Source organism: Myxine glutinosa, chromosome 9 (genome assembly GCF_964187855.1).
Source record: "Myxine glutinosa chromosome 9, kmMyxGlut1.1, whole genome shotgun sequence".
Lineage (NCBI taxonomy): Eukaryota > Metazoa > Chordata > Myxini > Myxiniformes > Myxinidae > Myxine > Myxine glutinosa.
The window spans coordinates 140,594,194-140,613,986 of NC_136269.1; the positions used below are offsets into that span (position 1 = coordinate 140,594,194).

Below are 19,793 nucleotides of genomic sequence, written 5' to 3' on the forward strand. Positions count from 1 at the left end.
TGAAGACAGAGGTCAGAACTTCTTCCTCTGTTTTGAAGTTCAGTCCCCCTACAAATAACTTGGTACTTTTGTCGCCCTCCCGAGCTGGTGTGGTGTTATTTTCCCTGCTGGGCTCTTTACCAACCCTCAGGTTACCATAAACTTGACCCCCGGCCAAATCATTCCCGATAACCACAGATACACCCTCTACAGGAAGCGTGGCTTGTAAACCGACGGTGACCGGTCCTGACACCAAATCGGACTCCAGATGGATGACATGAAGTGGAGCACTAACACCGCCCCCGATCCCCTGTAAACGAACACTATCCCCCGTTGCCGTCTCCTCGGACCATGGCAAAATGCCTTCAAGCATTAAAGATTGATGTGCTCCTGTGTCCCTCAATATCCTAACCGGTCTCCGGTTAGTCGAGGCTCCATCCAGTGACACAAACCCCTCTGAAATAAATGGTTGGTAACCCTTTTGATGGCGATTTCTCACAATGGCCATTGCATTTGGAGTCGTAATAGTCGGACTCCGCTCTGGGTCTTCCCTTTTCATGCGGTAACAACTGGACATCAAGTGTCCAGGTTTTTTGCAAAAAGCGCAAGTAGGCCCGGAGGAAAAACTCGTGGTCTGCCTCGGGCCCCCCGAAATATAAGTTTGTCTTGGGCCTGCATCCCTCTGATTTCGAACAGGTGGGGTATCCGCGTTGTCCCCATACTCCTCTCGAGGCCGCCGCCAGGTATTGTCGTTCTCCGCACCTGCTGTTCCCCACCTCCCCTGCGGAGATCTAGGCGAGGAGTTAGGTTCGTGGACCCCTATTCGGTGGGTTAAAGCATAATCATCTGCCATGGTGGCTGCGTCCCACAACTTTGGTACTTTCTTTTCCTGCAGGTACACTTTGATGTCCTCGTGGACACACTGCTGGAATTCCTCCACCAGGATCAAGTCCCGCAATGTTTCGAAGTCTTTCCCGACTCCTTTTGACTCACACCACCGATCAAACATGTTTTCTTTCACTCTGGCAAACTCCACATGGGTCTCACTCTCCCTCTTCCTGGCATTCCTGAATTTTTGCCTGTAGGCTTCCGGAACCAACTCATAGGCTTTGAGGATGTGCTTCTTCAGTACCTCATAATCTGCACATTGGTCCATTGGTAGCGCCGAATAAATCTCTTGAGCTTTCCCCACCAGCACACTTTGCACGAGTATGGTCCAGGCCTCCTCCGGCCAGTTTAATTGTCGAGCCACTTTCTCAAAGTGAGGAAAAAATTTCGCGACTTCCTTTTCACTGAACGGTGGAACCAGCCTCACATGTCTGCCCACATCCCAGGTTTTCTGGTTAGGTGTCGACCCCGTCAGCAAGGGTGGTGCCTCTCCCCGTTCTCTCATTAACTCCAGCTCCTTGAATTTGATTTCTTGCTGAAGCTCCATGTCACGTTCCTTTAATTCCCTTTCCGCTTTTCTCTCCTCTGCTTCGAGTTCCCTTGCAGCTCTCCTCTCCTCTGCTGCTGCTTTCCTTTCCTCTGTTTTCATCCTTTCTAACCTTTCCTGGAGTTCTCGTTCCACTCTCCTTTCTTCTTCTGCTCTTTCCTTTTCTGCTTTCCTTTCTTCTTCTGCTCTTTCCTTTTCTGCTTTCCTTTCTTCTTCTGCTCTTTCCTTTTCTGCTTTCCTTTCTTCTTCTGCTCTTTCCTTTTCTGCTTTCCTTTCTTCTTCTGCTCTTTCCTTTTCTGCTTTCCTTTCTTCTTCTTTGATCCGTTCCTGGCTCCGTAATTGCAACTCCAGTTTCCGGAGCTCAACGTCTTCTGGTTCTTCGGGTAGCCACTCCCAGGCTAACTCGTCCCATGTTCCTAATCCCACCATAGATTGTATCACCGTGGCCTGCAACTCTGCCTTCCTCAAATTAGTTCGGACCTCCAAGTTAAAATGTTTGGCCAATTTCAAGAGGTCCGACTTTAGTAACGCTCGGAACTGTGCCTCACTCGGTGTTACCGCAAAGTTCTGTGCCACAAACGCCATGGTGACTATCGTTAACACCTGTTAACCTTCACCCAAGACTTTACCCCAATTTCCCCAAAAATTTTCCAATTAATACTTAATTAATAAATTTTAATTAATAAAAATATTATTTTATTATTTTATACAATTTTAGATCCCGGACATAGACCCAATTGCGAATCTGCAAATCGTAATTTGGACGAGCCCCCAATTCTGTTACGTGGTCCCCTCGGTGAATACCTGGTCTCGGTGACCCCCGGACCGTGAGAGGAACTTCGCCAGAAAGTTGTATTATATATGCGCTTTCGCCACGCAATCCATATGAATTCCACCCAAGAGAAAACTGATGTTCAAGGATATATTTCAATGGTAATGACACCATACAATTTCAATGATACAACCACGGAGATTTTCCCCGAGCAATCACTAGCAAACCACCATCAACAATTCCCAATCCACAATCAATCCCCTATATGATTAAGATGGCCATCTTATATATGTGTGTTCACTTCGGTACTCACGACCCCCTTTTGGTCTCTGCTCCTCACAATGTCTCTGGGCCCCTCCTGACCAAGATACGGGTCGGCGTCGCCGCACTCGGGCGGTTGAACGAACCCCGGGTGGACGTTTTTCCACCGGGCAGGTATCGTACCAGGCACCGTGGCTGCAGCCCCTCGTGGCCACGCGAAGCGGGTACGGTAGAGCAAGCCAAAAGCCCCACGCCGCTTGCAAGGCGCGTTAGGCCCCAAGGTGCGACCCGCACGCGTCTGTTTAGACGGGGCCGCGAACGGTGCCAGACGCGGGGTCGATGCACGGCCCCACGTCAACTTGACGTCTCCACCGGGCAGGTACACGTCCCGGTAATTCCTCTCGCCAGACGGGCTTCGGAACGCCGCTTTTCCACGCAGCGCAAGGTCGATCCCACCTTTCGTCGGAGCGGGGCGAGGAAGAAGAATAATCGTCGCTTTTTCTTCCTCGTCTTTTCCTCTTCCGTTTCCGGTCACTTCCGTTTCCGGACACTTTTTCAGAAGGGCTCCTGACCCTCCAACCACAACAACCCTTACTCTATTACACATGGATAAGCAAAGACTTGAATGGTAATTCACATACATTCACATAAATATGTAACACTTGCAATGACAGTACGTCATCTCTCAGGTTCAGCCCAATTAATCAGCCTACTGAACGGGTTTGGTTACTGCGTCTCAAACTCTGTCGTCTTAAATCATGACACTGCACTGGCTAACCAAGAACTACATCGTGGACAGGATGCTCTTCCATCAATCATTCAGGCGGGCAAGCATGTCACACTCGTATGGGCAAGCATGTCACAATAATGACTTCGGGGAGGAGACATTGTCTGGGCGCGGAACAATGCACAATACCAATGGGATTATAATACAGCGACCAAGTCAATCCCATGAAGTAGTACAACCAGCACCAGTCACTACAGTTAAGAGGACGCGGGAGAGATCGATGCAGCCACCTGCAGTGAACCTTGCCACATATTATGGAGGGAAAAAAGAAGGACCCGCTCCATTCGCAACCAGCGTTCCATTGGATCGAGCAACGTACTTCCCATTACTCCAGCACCCTAAGACGATAGACCTAGCATACCACATCACCAAGTACAACATTGACGGGACTCTGCCATCTTGGACAGGATTCAACCAACTACTGTCTTGTGTTGAAGTTCCACCAAAGAGCGTGATAGGGTATCTCCCTGTCATTGATGCCACTCCGACTGAAATGAATACGGTACTAACAATACTGCAGAGAAGTGTTCAGATCGCCGACAAGTTACAGTTGGAAGCAGTCGTCATTGTCGTTGACCAAGCCATCTATTGCAAGGCACAGCTCATTAGATGGAAGAATGCACAGTTCATGAAGAGACTGGTAATTCGACTTGGGGCATTCCACACTGCAATGTCCTTTCTTGGCTGTATTGGAAAGAGATTTCGAGATGGTGGTCTCCAAGACATCCTGGTTGAGTCAGAGATTGTTGCAGTGGGGTCTGTGAATGGAGTGTTCAGCGGCAAGCATTACAACAGGGCAGTTCGAGCCCATAAGCTGATGTCAGACGCGATGCAGCAGATGCTCCTGGATGCATATTTTGAATCTATTCCAGAACATGAGGCAGGTAGAGTGAAGGAACTTTTGTCAAACTTAGCTGAAGCTTTCCCAGATCCAAACTACCATGTCATTCTCAACAGCGACAAGTTCAAAGACTTCAAAACCTCCTTTGACAAATTCTTAGAAGCAAGTGACACCAAACCAACATTTCGCTTCTGGAGTTCATACATTGAGACGGTGGAGCTTCTCTTGCTATTCATTAGAGGGACACGAGAAGCCAACTGGGATGTTCACCTCGCCAGCATACGATGTATGCTTCCATGGAAATTTGCCTATGATCACATTAATTATAGCAGATACCTTCCAGTATACTGGCTGGAAATGTCAGATGTTCAGCAGACCCATCCCACCATTCATCAGAAATTTATGGAGGGTGAATTCGCTACCCAGAGAAGCGACAAAGCTTTTGCCCAAATCGCCTGCGACCAGACCATTGAGCAGACAGCAAACAGGGATTCCAAGACCAAGGGGGGCATGACCGGTTTCACTACCAGCAAGGGGACAGTTAACCGATGGATTTGGTCACACCACGCGAGGGGGTCAATTGCACGGGAATGCGAGGTTATGGCAGGGAAGTCCAGATATGAAGAGCACAGCTCAACACGCTCCGATCTACTACAAAGTCGCATGCTACGTGACAAAGCTGATGTTGACAAAATAATCGAGATGACAAACAGCATGATTAATCCATTTGAATATGATGGAGAGGACTTGGTTCATGTTACATCTGGTGTGGTGGCTACGAGAGAAGTTCAGGAAGATCTAAACACAGCATATGAAAGAGGAGAAACAGAGTTCACCACCCTATGTAAAGAACGACTTCAGACGGAGACAGTCGACCTGTTTGGCTCAATGAAGAAACTGAAACTTAAGACATTCACCAACATGTCTAAGGCTGTGAAAAAGAAAATTCGTGGAAAGGATGTGTCTTTGAAGGCTGACAGAAATCTCTTAGCAAGGCTTGTTGTCATCGGGCAGTTCCGGAAAATTGATCTTCAAGAGTTAATGTCCTATTCTCTTGGCCCACTACCTCTTCCTTTGGCAAGTGTGCAAGGCTGCCTCGTCAAGACCAACAAAGCCAACCTACTTCATGCACTCGAAAGTCAGGCAGAGAAACCTGTGGTTGATATTCCAGTAGGAGGCATGTATGTAATGGATGGTATGGCAATGATACAGAAATTGAATATCAACAAACTCACCGGGGAAAGGACATTTCTCAATCTGGCCCACGAAATACTGAAGCGCCTTGTCAAGGGAGCAGAGGGAAACAAGTCCAGTGAGATCCATTTCGTAACCGATACTTATCGAAAGGTATCGATTAAGAACGCCGAGCGAGAGAAGAGAGCAGCCAGAGGGTCTCAAGTGATGCAAATATATGGCCAGTCCCTTCCTCAACAATGGAAGAAGTTCCTCTCCAACGGTGACAACAAGGAGTCGCTAATCGAATACTTGTTTGAGACGTGGAGTAAGGTCAAGACAGCATACCTCAGAGGAATTACAGTGTTCTTGGCACATGGAACCAAATGCCATATCTTCACAGGAAGCAGCACTCCAGATCAGGTAGTTGAAGTGAAAGAAGAGCCATCACTAAATTCGACGCATGAAGAGGCGGACACACGGATGTTCCTCCATGCCGCGCATGCAGCACACACAAGCAATGACGTCATCATCGTTAGTCCGGATACAGATGTGTTCATAATCGGCATAGCCTTAGTACCCCAAATCTCTGCACATCTATATTTCCACACAGGAAAGGGAGTCAACCTTAGGACAATTGACTTGAAAGCAATCTACGATAGCATTGGGGATGATGTCAGCCAAGCTTTGATAGGCCTACACTGTTTTACTGGCTGTGATAGTGTAAGCGCCTTCTATGGCAAAGGCAAAAAGAAGGCCTTAAACATCATACTAAAGAATCCAGAGCTGTGCGGTGCCTTGAAGGACCTTGGAGAACGGTTTGACATACATCCAGACATGATGGAAGCACTGGAGACATTTGTCTGCAAGTTATATGGACAGCACAATATCACTACTGTGAATGAGGCCAGGTACAACATGTTTCGTCTTGCTAGAACGTCTGAGATCACAATGCCTCCCAACCAAGATGCCCTGAGACAGCACATCAAGAGAGCCAATTACCAAGCTGGTAAGTTAATTGGTTGTTTCTTTGAATATTGAACATCACCTGTAATTTATGTTTGGACAGGAGTACTAGTATATGGTGCAGCATGTGTTAATGAAGATGATTATTTGGAAAGTTTATTGAATTGAAAACAAAATATTGAATGTCACAACAATGCTTTGTAAATGTTCAAAATTAACAGGTCTATTTGAAAGAGTAATTGAAGTAACTATCTATACAGTTGAGTGGTTAAGATAACATGACATGTAGATGATCCAGAGATTTTTTTGCTCCACACTTAGTCAGAGCAGGATGTTTTGGATTTCGCATGTTTCTCTACACAGAATTTCCCAATAATATGATTGTTCTGTTATTAGTGTTAATGATATACCTCTGATGTTGTTTTGGAAATATGTATATCTCCATTCTTAATGTTATTGATCACTTCAATATTTCAGGAATTTACAAGAGGAGCCTGCAGCCCATTCCTGACATTCCCGACCCTGATGGCTATGGATGGATGATGGAAGAGGAACTTGCCATAGACTGGATGACACTTCCACCTGCACCAGACAGCGTGATGGAGCTTGCTAACTGCACTGGAAGCTGCAAGAAGACACGATGCAGCAACGAAACTACATGCACTTGCCTACAGAATAACATTCCGTGCACAGATTTGTGCAAGTGCGGCAGGAACGACTGCTCAAACATAACTGGCCATGTTGACTTTGATGATAAGAATGATGATAAAGACTCCAGATCTGAAGATGAGGAAGACTCTGATGCTGAAGAGGATGAAATAACTGCACTATTTGTATGATGTTTTGGACAAGTTTCAACATGACCAAGCCGAAGAGACAAATTGTGGCTATAGTTCAGCCCATCTCGAGTTTATCATGACGTCAATGCGCACTGGTTCGCTTGTACGCCGCGTAATTGTCTTTGATGGGTTAAAATATCACCCCTTACACACTTATTGGACCTATTAACAGTTTCAAAATAGCATTGGTAAACCACCATGGATCGTAGTAGCAACACCAATCACAAATATTGTACAAAAATTTAAAATTATGCAGGTTTTAAGGTCCAAAAACATGACTTTCTGATAAATGCATCAACAGCATGTTATTTTACCAAGTCGTTAAAACAACATTTTTACTACTTTTGGGGGTCTGAATTAATAAATATTGCTGCCAAGACTGATGTGAACATGACATCATATAGTTTGTGTTGTTTTTTTTACTGTGTAAATGGGTATTTCAAATGTAACATACAATTGGTGTATACTGGTGTTTTGGGGCAGCGGTTCTCGGTAACGTACCACGATATCGCTTGTGAAAAAAAACAAGATGTTTTGGAGGTCATAAGGCTTCATCCCACACCCATCTTGCCAAATCCCTAGGTTCAGGTCATGAAATCAAAAAAAAATAATAGATATCCACCCTATGGCCCTGTGTCTAGATCTGCAGGTGCCACTGCAGGGCTACGCCCCAGAAATGATACAACCCGCAGCCAGGTGCTGCGCACAAGGGCACACCTTCGGAGAATCAACTCACGTGAAATTGCAGAATAATTACGTGTCAGTGTTTGAAGTGTGGAAACAATGATTCGTCAGGCCTCACATCCACGCAAAGCGGGGCTAAGCAATAATTGGTTCCGTGTGCCTGGATGTCAATTGAATTTCATGGTTTGAACACGAGAACACGAATCCGAACGTGAACCGGAACACGAACTTGACGTTCAGCAGTTCGAGTCTGAATTTGGAAAATTGGCTCATTCCCGAAAGCAATTTTCCAAATCTGGGAAATTTTCACGTTGCAATACGCACAGCGTGGAAAAGCAATTGCTTCATTCTGTCAAACGAAATTGAAAATCATTTCAAACAGGAAACTTTCTGTTTTTAGGGATATCATAAGGGACACAAACAACAGGCACAAATAGCTAATTTAATGTGTGATATATGTTTGTGCAAACGAAAGCGCATCAATGGCGACAAACCTCCTCCGATTCAATTGTTTTTTTTAATGGAAATCGCCCCAAACAAGGCATAAAGCCACTCTTGGTGAGGAACTAAGGGAAGGAAAAAAGACAATTTAGGATATGGCAAAACACAATAAAAAATAAATAAATAAATAAACTACAGCAATGCGACTTTGTCACCAATATGCCTCCATGTTATCCCTACCTGTGACAACGGGTAGACACCCTCATTCACTGTCCTAAAAATAAACAAGTTTGATTTAAATCCCATCAGCTTTTTTATTTGTTTTTTTTTGGATACAAGATCGAGGCTCGAGAAAGAGCTAACATTGATCACGAAAAAAAAATGGACACACAAAAGATACAATAAAGGGAGCGGGAGACAAGATGGGGAGAGAGAGGGAAGCAGCACACAAGTACAACATTTGAGAGCAGGGACATCGGGAGATCTGTGGGAGGGAGAGGGCTTGAGGGGAGGAGGTGTGGGAATAGGGGGGGAGGGCGGGGAGGGCGAGAGGTATAAAACACATGGACACTGCTAGGACCTCCAGGAAAGAAGTCGGAATTTCAGAAAAGTAGATCTGGGGGAATTAACGGGGGTAGAAAAGATCACCAATAAATAATCAATAAAAGATCATCAAACATCATCAATAATTATCATCATCATCATAATACATCATCAATAATAAAAGATCATCAATAATTTCAAACTATATGCAGCTGTTCTCAAGTATCACATTTTCACCACACAGGACAGGTTTCACATCGACCGGAGAAGGGATTTTTCAAAATATCGGCTTTCAAGATAATATGGCTGCCAAACCACGTGACGTATGACATCAAAAATGTACACTCGGCATGCGCATGGGTAGTGGATCACCTTTTGTGAAGTTTCGTGTTGATCGGATAAGGTTTGTTTTTTCTATCCAAGATGGCTGCCAAATCATGTGACCTACACTATCATCATTTCCAAACTATATGCAGCAATGGTGTAAGGGTAAGGGGTTTCTGAGATATAATTATTTAATAATTTCCTTCAATCCAATATGGCTGCCACAGCATGTGACTGATGATGTTTCCATGTTCAACTTTTAATCGGCATTCCTAGTCGATGACACAGGTAAAGTTTCGAGTCAATCAATTCGGTGGTTTGGGAGATGTTTTTTTTTAAGGTTTTCGGTTAAGTCCAATATGGCTGCCAAACCATGTGACCTATGATGTCATAAATTTTGATATTTCAATACAAATGTGTCAGATCATGTGCATGCAATTTCAGATTTTTAGGAGAAGATCAGGTCAGGTATGGGAACATGCGCTGGAGCAGCACGTCGCCGCATCCACTTTCCGACGGTACTCCAGGGGCCTCCATCTGGCCATCCCCCAGGCTGATACCTGGCCCATCCCTATCTCATTGAGATGCCGATCAACCTGCTGCAACCACGAGGCACGTGGTCGGCCCGTTGACGTCCTCCACTCACGAGGCTCCCTGGCTGAGAGTATCTGGTGAGCTGGATCAGCGTCCGGAAAATGAGCCACATGTACATACAGCCGCAGCTGATGCTCACGGACCATCCAGGAAACAAATCTCATCTGAGTCTCTCTCAGCAACTGCTTGTTGGACACAAAGTCCGACCAGCGACAGCCATGGATTCTCCGAAGAGACTTGGTTCCAAAGGAGTTAAGTCTCATTCTCTTGCCCTTGGTAAGGGTCCAAGTCTCGCATCCGTAGAGCAAGACTGGAAGCACCAAGGACGTAAAGACTCTGCCTTTCGTCCTAGTACATAGATACTGACAGCACCACACCCCATGATCCAGTGAATCCATGACTCCCAAGGCCCGACCCAGACGTCTAACAACCTCTGGCTCACAACATGCGGAGACATGAATAACACTGCGAATGGAAGTGAATCTCTTCGTGACCTCAACATCTTCGCCACAAATAGGCACAGACAAGACAGCAGCATCCAAGATGTCATAGAAAGCCTGGATCTTGGTTTTGACCCAGGAAATCCATAATCCCAGCAGCTCCGCCTCCTCATTCAGTACCTGGACGGCACCCGTAAGAATATCCAGCGTCTCCACAAAGATGACTGCATCATCTGCAAAATCAAGGTCAGAGATCTTGACACTCCCAACCGATGCACCGCAGCCTGACCTCTCCGACATCCTCCCCAGAATCCAGTCCATACAAGCGCTGAAGAGAGTGGGAGCCAGTACACACACCTGCCGAACTCCAGTAACAACTGGAAATAAGTCAGGCATTCGATTAAAACATTTTTGGCTGGTATACCACATCACCGATGATGTCATCATTATCGTGATTTTGTTCCGCATTGGCAGTCCTTGACAATGTGCCAAATTTCGAATTTTTTCCATTTAGCAGTTTCCGAGAAATATATATTTTAATTATCTGCGTTTAATCCAAGATGAATGCCACACCACGTGACCTATGACGTCACAAAAACCATTGTGCATGGGTGTCACTCCAACACTGAAAGTTTCCTCTCAATCGGACATGTGGTAGCTGAGGAAAGGAGGTTTATCCCATGCGTACATACTTATGTACGGACGGACAAACGGACAACCCGAAAACATACAGACTCCGGCCATAAAAATAACAAAACATCCAAGACACAGGAAGTAGCAAAAGTCAATGTTTTTTTCTACAACCTTTAAAACTGTCATTTTCTTTGATCTCCAAAGCACATCCCCAAGTTATTATGGCATCGGTGCACCGCTGCACCATTCATATTGCAGGTGTCCATTGAGCACAGGTCAACCATCACCACGTAGATGTACATCTGGACTCATCTGCTCTGCCCTATGCTACTCCAGATTAGATCCTGGTAGTTTGCTCCATTGAGGTGCTCTCCACAATACGCTCCACAATACGATGTCCACAACACGCTAATATTATCACCCGTGTACCACTAGGGATTTCATAGAAGTATTTGTTCCGCAACGAAGTAAAATAAGTATTTGTAATTCCCTAACCCGAGCAACCCTAACCCTAACAACTAACCCTAACAACCCTAACCCGAACAACTAACCCTAACAACTAACCCTAACCCTAACAACTAACCCTAACAACTAACCCTAACAACCCTAACCCGAACAACTAACCCTAACCCTAACAACTAACCCTAACAACTAACCCTAACAACTAACCCTAACAACCCTAACCCGAACAACTAACCCTAACCCTAACAACTAACCCTAACAACTAACCCTAACAACCCTAACCCGAACAACTAACCCTAACAACTAACCCTAACCCGAACAACTAACCCTAACCCTAACAACTAACCCTAACAACTAACCCTAACAACTAACCCTAACCCTAACAACTAACCCTAACAACTAACCCTAACCCTAACAACTAACCCTAACAACTAACCCTAACCCTAACAACTAACCCTAACAACTAACCCTAACCCGAACAACTAACCCTAACCCTAACAACTAACCCTAACAACTAACCCTAACAACACTAACCCGAACAACTAACCCTAACAACTAACCCTAACCCGAACAACTAACCCTAACCCTAACAACTAACCCTAACCCTAACAACTAACCCTAACCCTAACAACTAACCCTAACAACTAACCCTAACCCTAACAACTAACCCTAAAAACTAACCCTAACAACTAACCCTAACCCTAACAACTAACCCTAACAACTAACCCTAACCCTAACAACTAACCCTAACAACTAACCCTAACCCTAACAACTAACCCTAACCCTAACAACTAACCCTAACAACTAACCCTAACCCTAACAACTAACCCTAACAACTAACCCTAACAACCCTAACCCGAACAACTAACCCTAACCCTAACAACTAACCCTAACAACCCTAACCCAAACAACTAACCCTAACAACTAACCCTAATCCGAACAACTAACCCTAACCCGAACAACTAACCCTAACCCGAACAACTAACCCTAGCCCTAACAACTAACCCTAACAACTAACCCTAACAACCCTAACCCGAACAACTAACCCTAACAACTAACCCTAACAACCCTAACCCGAACAACTAACCCTAACAACTAACCTTAACCTTAACAACTAACCCTAACAACTAACCCTAACAACCCTAACCCGAACAACTAACCCTAACCCTAACAACTAACCCTAACAACTAACCCTAACAACCCTAACCCGAACAACTAACCCTAACAACTAACCCTAACCCAAACAACTAACCCTAACCCTAACAACTAACCCTAACAACTAACCCTAACAACTAACCCTAACAACTAACCCTAACCCTAACAACTAACCCTAACAACTAACCCTAACAACCCTAACCCGAACAACTAACCCTAACAACCCTAACCCGAACAACTAACCCTAACAACTAACCCTAACCCGAACAACTAACCCTAACCCGAACAACTAACCCTAACCCGAACAACTAACCCTAACCCTAACAACTAACCCTAACAACTAACCCTAACAACCCTAACCCGAACAACTAACCCTAACAACTAACCCTAACCCTAACAACTAACCCTAACAACTAACCCTAACAACCCTAACCCTAACAACTAACCCTAACAACCCTAACCCTAACCCAAAGCCTAACCCTAACCATAATCCTAACCCTAACAACCCTAACCCTAACAACTAACCCTAACAACCCTAACCCTAACCCAAAGCCTAACCCTAACCCTAATCCTAACCCTAACTCTTCAGGCCATCACAATTGGAAAGAACTCCCATGTTGGGCCTGAACCCCTGCATAAACATATCATGCTGGAGTTTGTCGATCGATGTTTCTAGGGACGTGGTCTGCACAGCAAGCACGTGAATTGTTCCGGGGTGATAAAACTGCTTTCGTGTTGACGAGTATAGATCCTTGTACAAGTGGGGAGGTAATGTACGAGTTGCATGGGTGATTCATGTCGGTTTTTTGAGTGAAATACTTCATTTTTACTAATTTCAAGGTCATATGGTCGACCATTTTGAAAATGGCACCCAAATATAATCCTGTAAATATGGCCTTGTATTCGCTGTACAATATAATAAACAAGTGGTCAAGATTTTCACATCAGATTATTTTTACCCCTTGTTTTGGTGTTTTTCATCATCCTTCACCAATGAATTCTGTTTTATTTTTACAGGATGATCGACAAAACGTGACCATATTGGTAACAAGTTGTCGTTCAGTTACAATTAATTTATTTTTATGTCCGGCAAGTTTTTACACATTCAGTTACCTTGTTGCTGTGTGCTTCACTTATTCAGTGATAGTTATATTGAAATTAGCTAAATAATCCTAGCAGTTATTACATGAGCTTTTGGTTTACCATGAAAGTATAGTTCATATCAGAGATTTACGTCATGCTATTTATTATTACATGTACATCATTCTAAAATATGCTATTTGGTGTTTGCCTGTCTGTCTGACCGCTCTGCCTTCAGATACATCGCTTGTTACTTCTCCAATCTCAACCAATATTGACAGGAGGATTAAGGGTCACACGATAGAGGTTGTAGCGACTTCATTTCCCCCTTCCCCAAGGGGATTTTCTGTCTTGGGCGAAATCCATGTTGAGGTGTATATCTGTGTTAAGATAGCTTCATCGTGGCGTTTTCCCTTTATCGTTAAACAAGTTTGGTTTAAATCCCTTCACCTGTTCTCAAGTATCACATTTTTACCAGACAGGACAGGTTTCGCATCGATCGGTGAAGTGTTTTCGGAGAAGGGATTTTTTTTTAATGTCAGCTTGCAAGCGAAACCACCTGACACATGACATCAAAAATGTGCACTCTGCATATGTCGAAGCCGACCCCGGACCTTAATCAAAGATCTACTGTCATCTATATACCCCACAAGGGTTAATAACACAACCGACCCTTCCACCTCCCTGCTGCTTCCGTGGGGAGTGGGTGTGCTGGTTATGTAAATAAAGAAAGTATATTGAAGTTGCATGGTAATGTAATGTTGTTTAACAAATTTGGAGTTTTAAATACTTCCAATACAAAATAAAACTAGAACGGCACTCGGTAGAGCACATACCCCTACCAAACTGAACAGTTTACATTTTCTATCCAACTGATAGACCGGATCTGAATTCGGACCTGAACCAAAATCTAATCGACTTGTTCTTGTCACCGAACCAACTCGTCCACCAAGTTTAGTCATAACTTGTCCATAACTTTTTACGGCGCAGCCCATAGGGCAAAGCCGTGGCTAGAACAGTGTTTGTCTGTTCGTATGTCCTCTCAAACGTACACCAATCAGAGCTGAGGATCTGGTCACATGACAGGGATGATGTGATGTCATTACGGCGGCTGACTCCGCACACCGCCATTTTCATTCCAATTTCGTTCAGGCTGAACATATCGTCAAACCTGTCATATATCACAATGGCCATGCTCTACCTTTACGTTTTTCATTCAGTGTGAAACACAAACAAACCAATTGTTCAAATGAACATGAAATATCGAAAGCATAGACTTTACGGGTCTTTTAACGACGCAGTACTTATTGGCCTTAGGCTTCATGACTTCCTGCCTCACCTTCAGGCTGCTTCGGACAACTTAGCCCAGGTTTCTTAATACAATAGCATTGTTTTCATAATAATAATAAAGTTAATACTCATAATATAGTAAATATAATCGTAACACTGCAATCCCTTTGTCGTTATTGCAAAGTTTCTAGATTGAAGTGGTGCACTGTTGGTTTTTTTGTTTGTTTGTTTGTTTTCTTGTATACAGGATCGAGGATCGTTAAAGAGCTAACATTAATCACACAAAAAATCAAACAGACACACAAAGTATATAATAAGGGGTGCGGTAGACAAGATGGGGAGAGAAGGGCAAGCACACAAACACAACATTTGAGACAATGGATAGATGTGCTAGATGTGGTTCATTGTTGACTCGAAACATAGAAGAAGCCAGTGTCTCAATGCAAAAAAAAATTAATACTTACATTATTTGCTACCTGGTATCCCCACCCAGGTCATACTATTCTCTTCAACTAATGCATCAAACATGCCGGCTATGCTGATGTTAGACTTTCGGTCTTGTTTAAATATTATGTTATAAATCGCTTTTCACCCGATCTCTCCATGGTGAAGAATCACTTAAAAATTAAATAATTCTTGTATCCGAATACATATTCAGATCTCCACCAAAATCTAATCTTTTCGTCCTTGTCACACACCCAATCTGTCCACCAAGTTTTGTCCAAATCCATCCATAACCTTTTGAGATATCCTGCTATGTGCCGGTTTTGGCCTAATCTCTCAATGGTGAAGAATCACTTAAAAATTATACTAGCCACATCCGAATCCGGATCTTCACCAAAATCTAATCATTTCGTCCTTGTCACATACACTACCTCTCTGCCAAATTTCGTTTGAATCCGTCCACAACTTTTTGCGATATCTTGTTCATAGACAGACAAACAAACAAACAAACAAGAAATATGTCATGCATAGCATGATACTTGCGAAATCCCTAAAATAAGTTGCTAGCCTATGATGACTTCAAAAATAATTAGTGGTTGAATTCAAGTGAACTGGTATGCAGCAAATCCTCTTAAAATTTCAAGTCAATCGGATGAAAATTGAGAATTTTAGAAATTTGGCCGATTTATTTACCTCCTTTTGGCCAACACCTTTTGGTCTATGTTGACCTTAAAATAGTTGGTGGTTGAATTCAGTGACCAGATATGCAAGTCCTCTTCAAATTTCAAATCAATTGGATGAAAAATGAGGATTTTAGAAATTTGGCCTATTTTGACCTTTTGGGGTATGTTGACCTCAAAAATACTTTAACTTAGTGGTTGAATTTACTGACTAGATATGCAAAGCCTCTTCAAATTTCAAGTCAATCGGATGAAAACTGAGAATTTTAGAAATTTGGCCTATGTTTGACTTTTTGGACGAGGTTGATCTCAAAAAATACCTGTTGGTTGAATCCAATGCCCAGATATGCAAATCCTCTTAAAATCCAAAGTCAATCGGAGGAAAATTGAGGATTTTAGAGATTCGGAAAAAGTGGTTGACCTTTAGCCTATGTTGACCTTTTGGCCTATGCTGATCTCAAAAATAGTTGGTGGTTGAATTCAGTTAACTGATATGAAAATCCTATTTAAATTTCAAGTCAATCGGATGAAAATTGAGGATTTTAGAAATTTGAAAGAAAGTGGTTGATATTTGGCCTATGTTGACCTTGTGACCTATGTTGACCTCAAAAATAGTTGCTGGTTGAATTCAGTTAACTGATATGAAAATCCTATTCAAATTTCAAGTCAATCGGATGAAAACTGAGAATTTTAGGAATTTGAAAAGGTTGTTGACCTTTTGGCCAATGTTAAACTTTTTACCTTTTGACCTCAAAAATAAATACGATTTTGTCGGACAATGAACTCTACCATTTGGTGAAGTTTCGTGTAGATCCGTTTAAAATTGTGACATGTTGGCAAATATAAGTGAGCGGACAGACAAACACACAAACACACATACAAATACACACACCCACAAACACACACACACACACACACACACACACACACACACACACACACACACACACACACACACACACACACACACACACACACACACACACAAACCGGAGTGATCAACATACTTGTGCAAAAAAAAAAAATTGAAATGTTTATATAAACCAATATACTTTTTATTTTAAAAAACCGATAATTGAAAAATCTTCGATTTTCGCAAGTAACAAACAAACAGACAGGGGTGAAAACGTAACCCCCAGCTACCTTTGGTGGCGGAGGTAATGATAACTATTTTTGGTGCTTTTCCAGTTGTCTGTGGAAGGTGAATCATCATGGCCACAAGACAACTGTCTGATGGAAATCCACTCAAATCTAGAATGCTTAAATCCAGCTCAAAGTTGAGAATAAAATCTTGCACAAAACCCCAGGTGATACGCACCATTCAGTATATCCACAAAGAAATCAGACAGAAAAGGGAAACCAAATGACAACAATAATGATACCAATCATCGGTCGTCTACAGGTGCATCGGGCTGCCCAGGGATTTTACCTTTAGCTCGGCGGAACGATCCTTGACGGGTGAACGACACAAAAGGGGCTCAAACTCAGGACCCCAAGATCTTAGGCCAGCCACCTTAACCGTTAAACCAACACCGGGATAACCAAATGAGAAACCCGACGGAATCTGTGACAACATCCCAAGCACGTTATGCAAACAATTACAGGTAACCAATGACCGGTGTCAGAAGAACTTTACCGATGTTTGAAAGATTCTGAAAATAAAATATGGGAAGTCGGAGACGTCACCTTCAACCGATAGACCAAAAAAGATGAAAAAGTCACACTCTGCAGAAGATTCTGCCGCACTCTTGCCTTCAACTGTTTGTATTTAATATGTAATAAATACAGAACAGAAGGTAACTGGTCAAATCGAAATCCCCATCAAATGTCAAAGCCGAACTGCTGAAGATTCCATCGAAGTAGCTGCAGAGAGGAAGCAAGAGCACAAAAGGTTGCCGCCGTTCTATATTTAAATGAAATGGAATGTATGTGAAAAGTTCGCTTATCATTCATGAAGTATTCAAAATGATGGACTTGGTGCCGATAGAATCATCAGAAACTGGATGGTGACAAACATATTCTAATGAGATGCTGATTAATTAATCAACTTACCAGTACTTTTGATTATCGAGAATAAAAAGTCCATTTCAACTTTGAACTACCCTCATATTTTTATAAGCAAAGTTACACAAGGCCGCTGAAAAAATGCATGGTTTTTATTAGAGAATTATGTATGTGTATATATATATATATATATAAGAAACAGGGAGTAAATTCCTGCGTGAGGCTAGTGTGAAAAAATTCTGACTCAACCCGGGCACGAACCCAGGAACCTCATCACTTACGCGGTGACAGCCCACTGAGCTATTGACACTCTGGGATATTCTCAGAGATTTCTCACACTAACACTGCGAGCTTTATAATGGCCGATGTCTTACGTGCCTGCTAGGCAGACCCCGGATGTGAGTGTATGTATGTGTGTGTAAGTGTGTGAAAGTGCATTGAAGATGAACTCATCTAACAATTTAAGAAAAAGGATATATTTATATAATCTCAAAGCACACCCGGTCACAAGTGTGCCTCACTGACCGGGTCCTCAGTCAAAGTCCTCAGCATCATCCCGTTTCGGCCCTTCAACCTCGATACGGTCAGCTAAGGTGGGCCAGCAGAGGCTTATACACCTCCACATGCAGCAGATACACCCGGATGCATATATACCAATAGCCACTTCAATGTCCTCACCCGCACACCTTCCCACTACGTCCAAGCACCTTGCTGTGCCTGTCCGACTGCTTTCACACATCTCCCCTCCTCTTCCTTTCTTCTCACCTCCCTCTCAACCATCTTCCTCCTCTCTTTCACACATGCCTTTCCCCATCGCTCATGCTCCATCCACCCCAAGCCATGGTTCCCATGCTGTACCATCCCCATGACCTCCTCCTGTTGCAACCGCTCCTCCATCTCATCCACCTCTGCTCTTGCATTCCACTTCCGACTTCCCTTCTTCTCTGGGAGAGCATTCTTTACCACTGCATCACTTGAATCCCGCAACATCATGAACTCCCGCACCCTCAACACCTTAAACTCCTCGGTTAATGATGTCAAGGGAAACTGGAGTTTTCCACCCTGAGCATAAAAGGAAATGTTTATGTTCGTCAAACAGTGTGGCACTTCCAACGACCTCCTCACAAACCCGCTCACCACAACCTCCATCCTCTCTACATGCCCAATCGCAATATCATACATCATCAATGGCCACAATACTCGTGGCATCAACCCAAACTTCAAACACCATACCTTCAACTTACCTGGCAAACCACATCCATCGACCCTCTTCAAACCTCTCAAAAGCTTGTTCCTCACCTCCTCCACTCTTCCCACATCATTCAACTCCACTGTATACCATCTTCCCAAACTCTTCACAGGGGCCTCTACCAATGATGGAACCACCTCCCCTCCCAGCTCAAACCTGTGCATGTTATCCACCACTCCTCGTCTCACTACCACACTCCTCGATTTTCTTGCTTTAAATCCCATTCTTCCCCACCACATCAACCTTTCCAGTCGTCCCAGTACCTCTACTGCTGCATCAGCGGACTGTTGGACAACTGTCAGGTCATCCATGAAAGCAAACATTGCTGGCAACCTCTGACCAGGGGCTAGCTCCACTTCTTTCCCATGTCCACTCACCGCACGTATCAACAACTCCATAACCAGCACAAACAAAATCGGGGAGATGGTACATCCCATCGGGATTCCCACTTCCAACTTCTGCCACTCTGTTACATAGGACTGTGTCGCAAACCGCATCCAAAACTGATCACAATATGCCATCAAAAAATCCCTAAATCTCCGTGGCACGCAAAATAATTCCATGGCATACCTGATCAAGGCATGCGGCGCTGACCCATATGCATTCTCCAAATCCAGCCATACCACTGCCACATCCTTCCTTTGCCTCTTTGCCTCCTGTAACACTTGCCAGACCATTGCCGAGTGTTCAACGCATCCTGGTGATCCTGGTATTCCT

General features: G+C 43.7%; 1 protein-coding gene across 1 annotated transcript; it reads left to right on the top strand.

Annotated features, from left to right (window-relative positions):
* Window positions 1-3,205: 3,205 nt before the first annotated feature.
* Window positions 3,206-7,053, top strand: LOC144893738 (uncharacterized). The gene is made up of 2 exons (XM_078785141.1): window positions 3,206-6,257; window positions 6,692-7,053. Exons 1-2 carry the CDS (start codon window positions 3,206-3,208, stop codon window positions 7,051-7,053), a joined length of 3,414 nt encoding a protein of 1,137 aa, XP_078641267.1.
* Window positions 7,054-19,793: the final 12,740 nt, after the last annotated feature.

Coding starts and splice junctions, on each gene's coding strand:
- LOC144893738 (XM_078785141.1), top strand. CDS start 3,206: ATGACACTGCACTGGCTAACCAAGAACTACATCGTGGACAGGATGCTC. Junction 6,258..6,691: donor GAGAGCCAATTACCAAGCTG/GTAAGTTAATTG, acceptor TCAATATTTCAG/GAATTTACAAGAGGAGCCTG.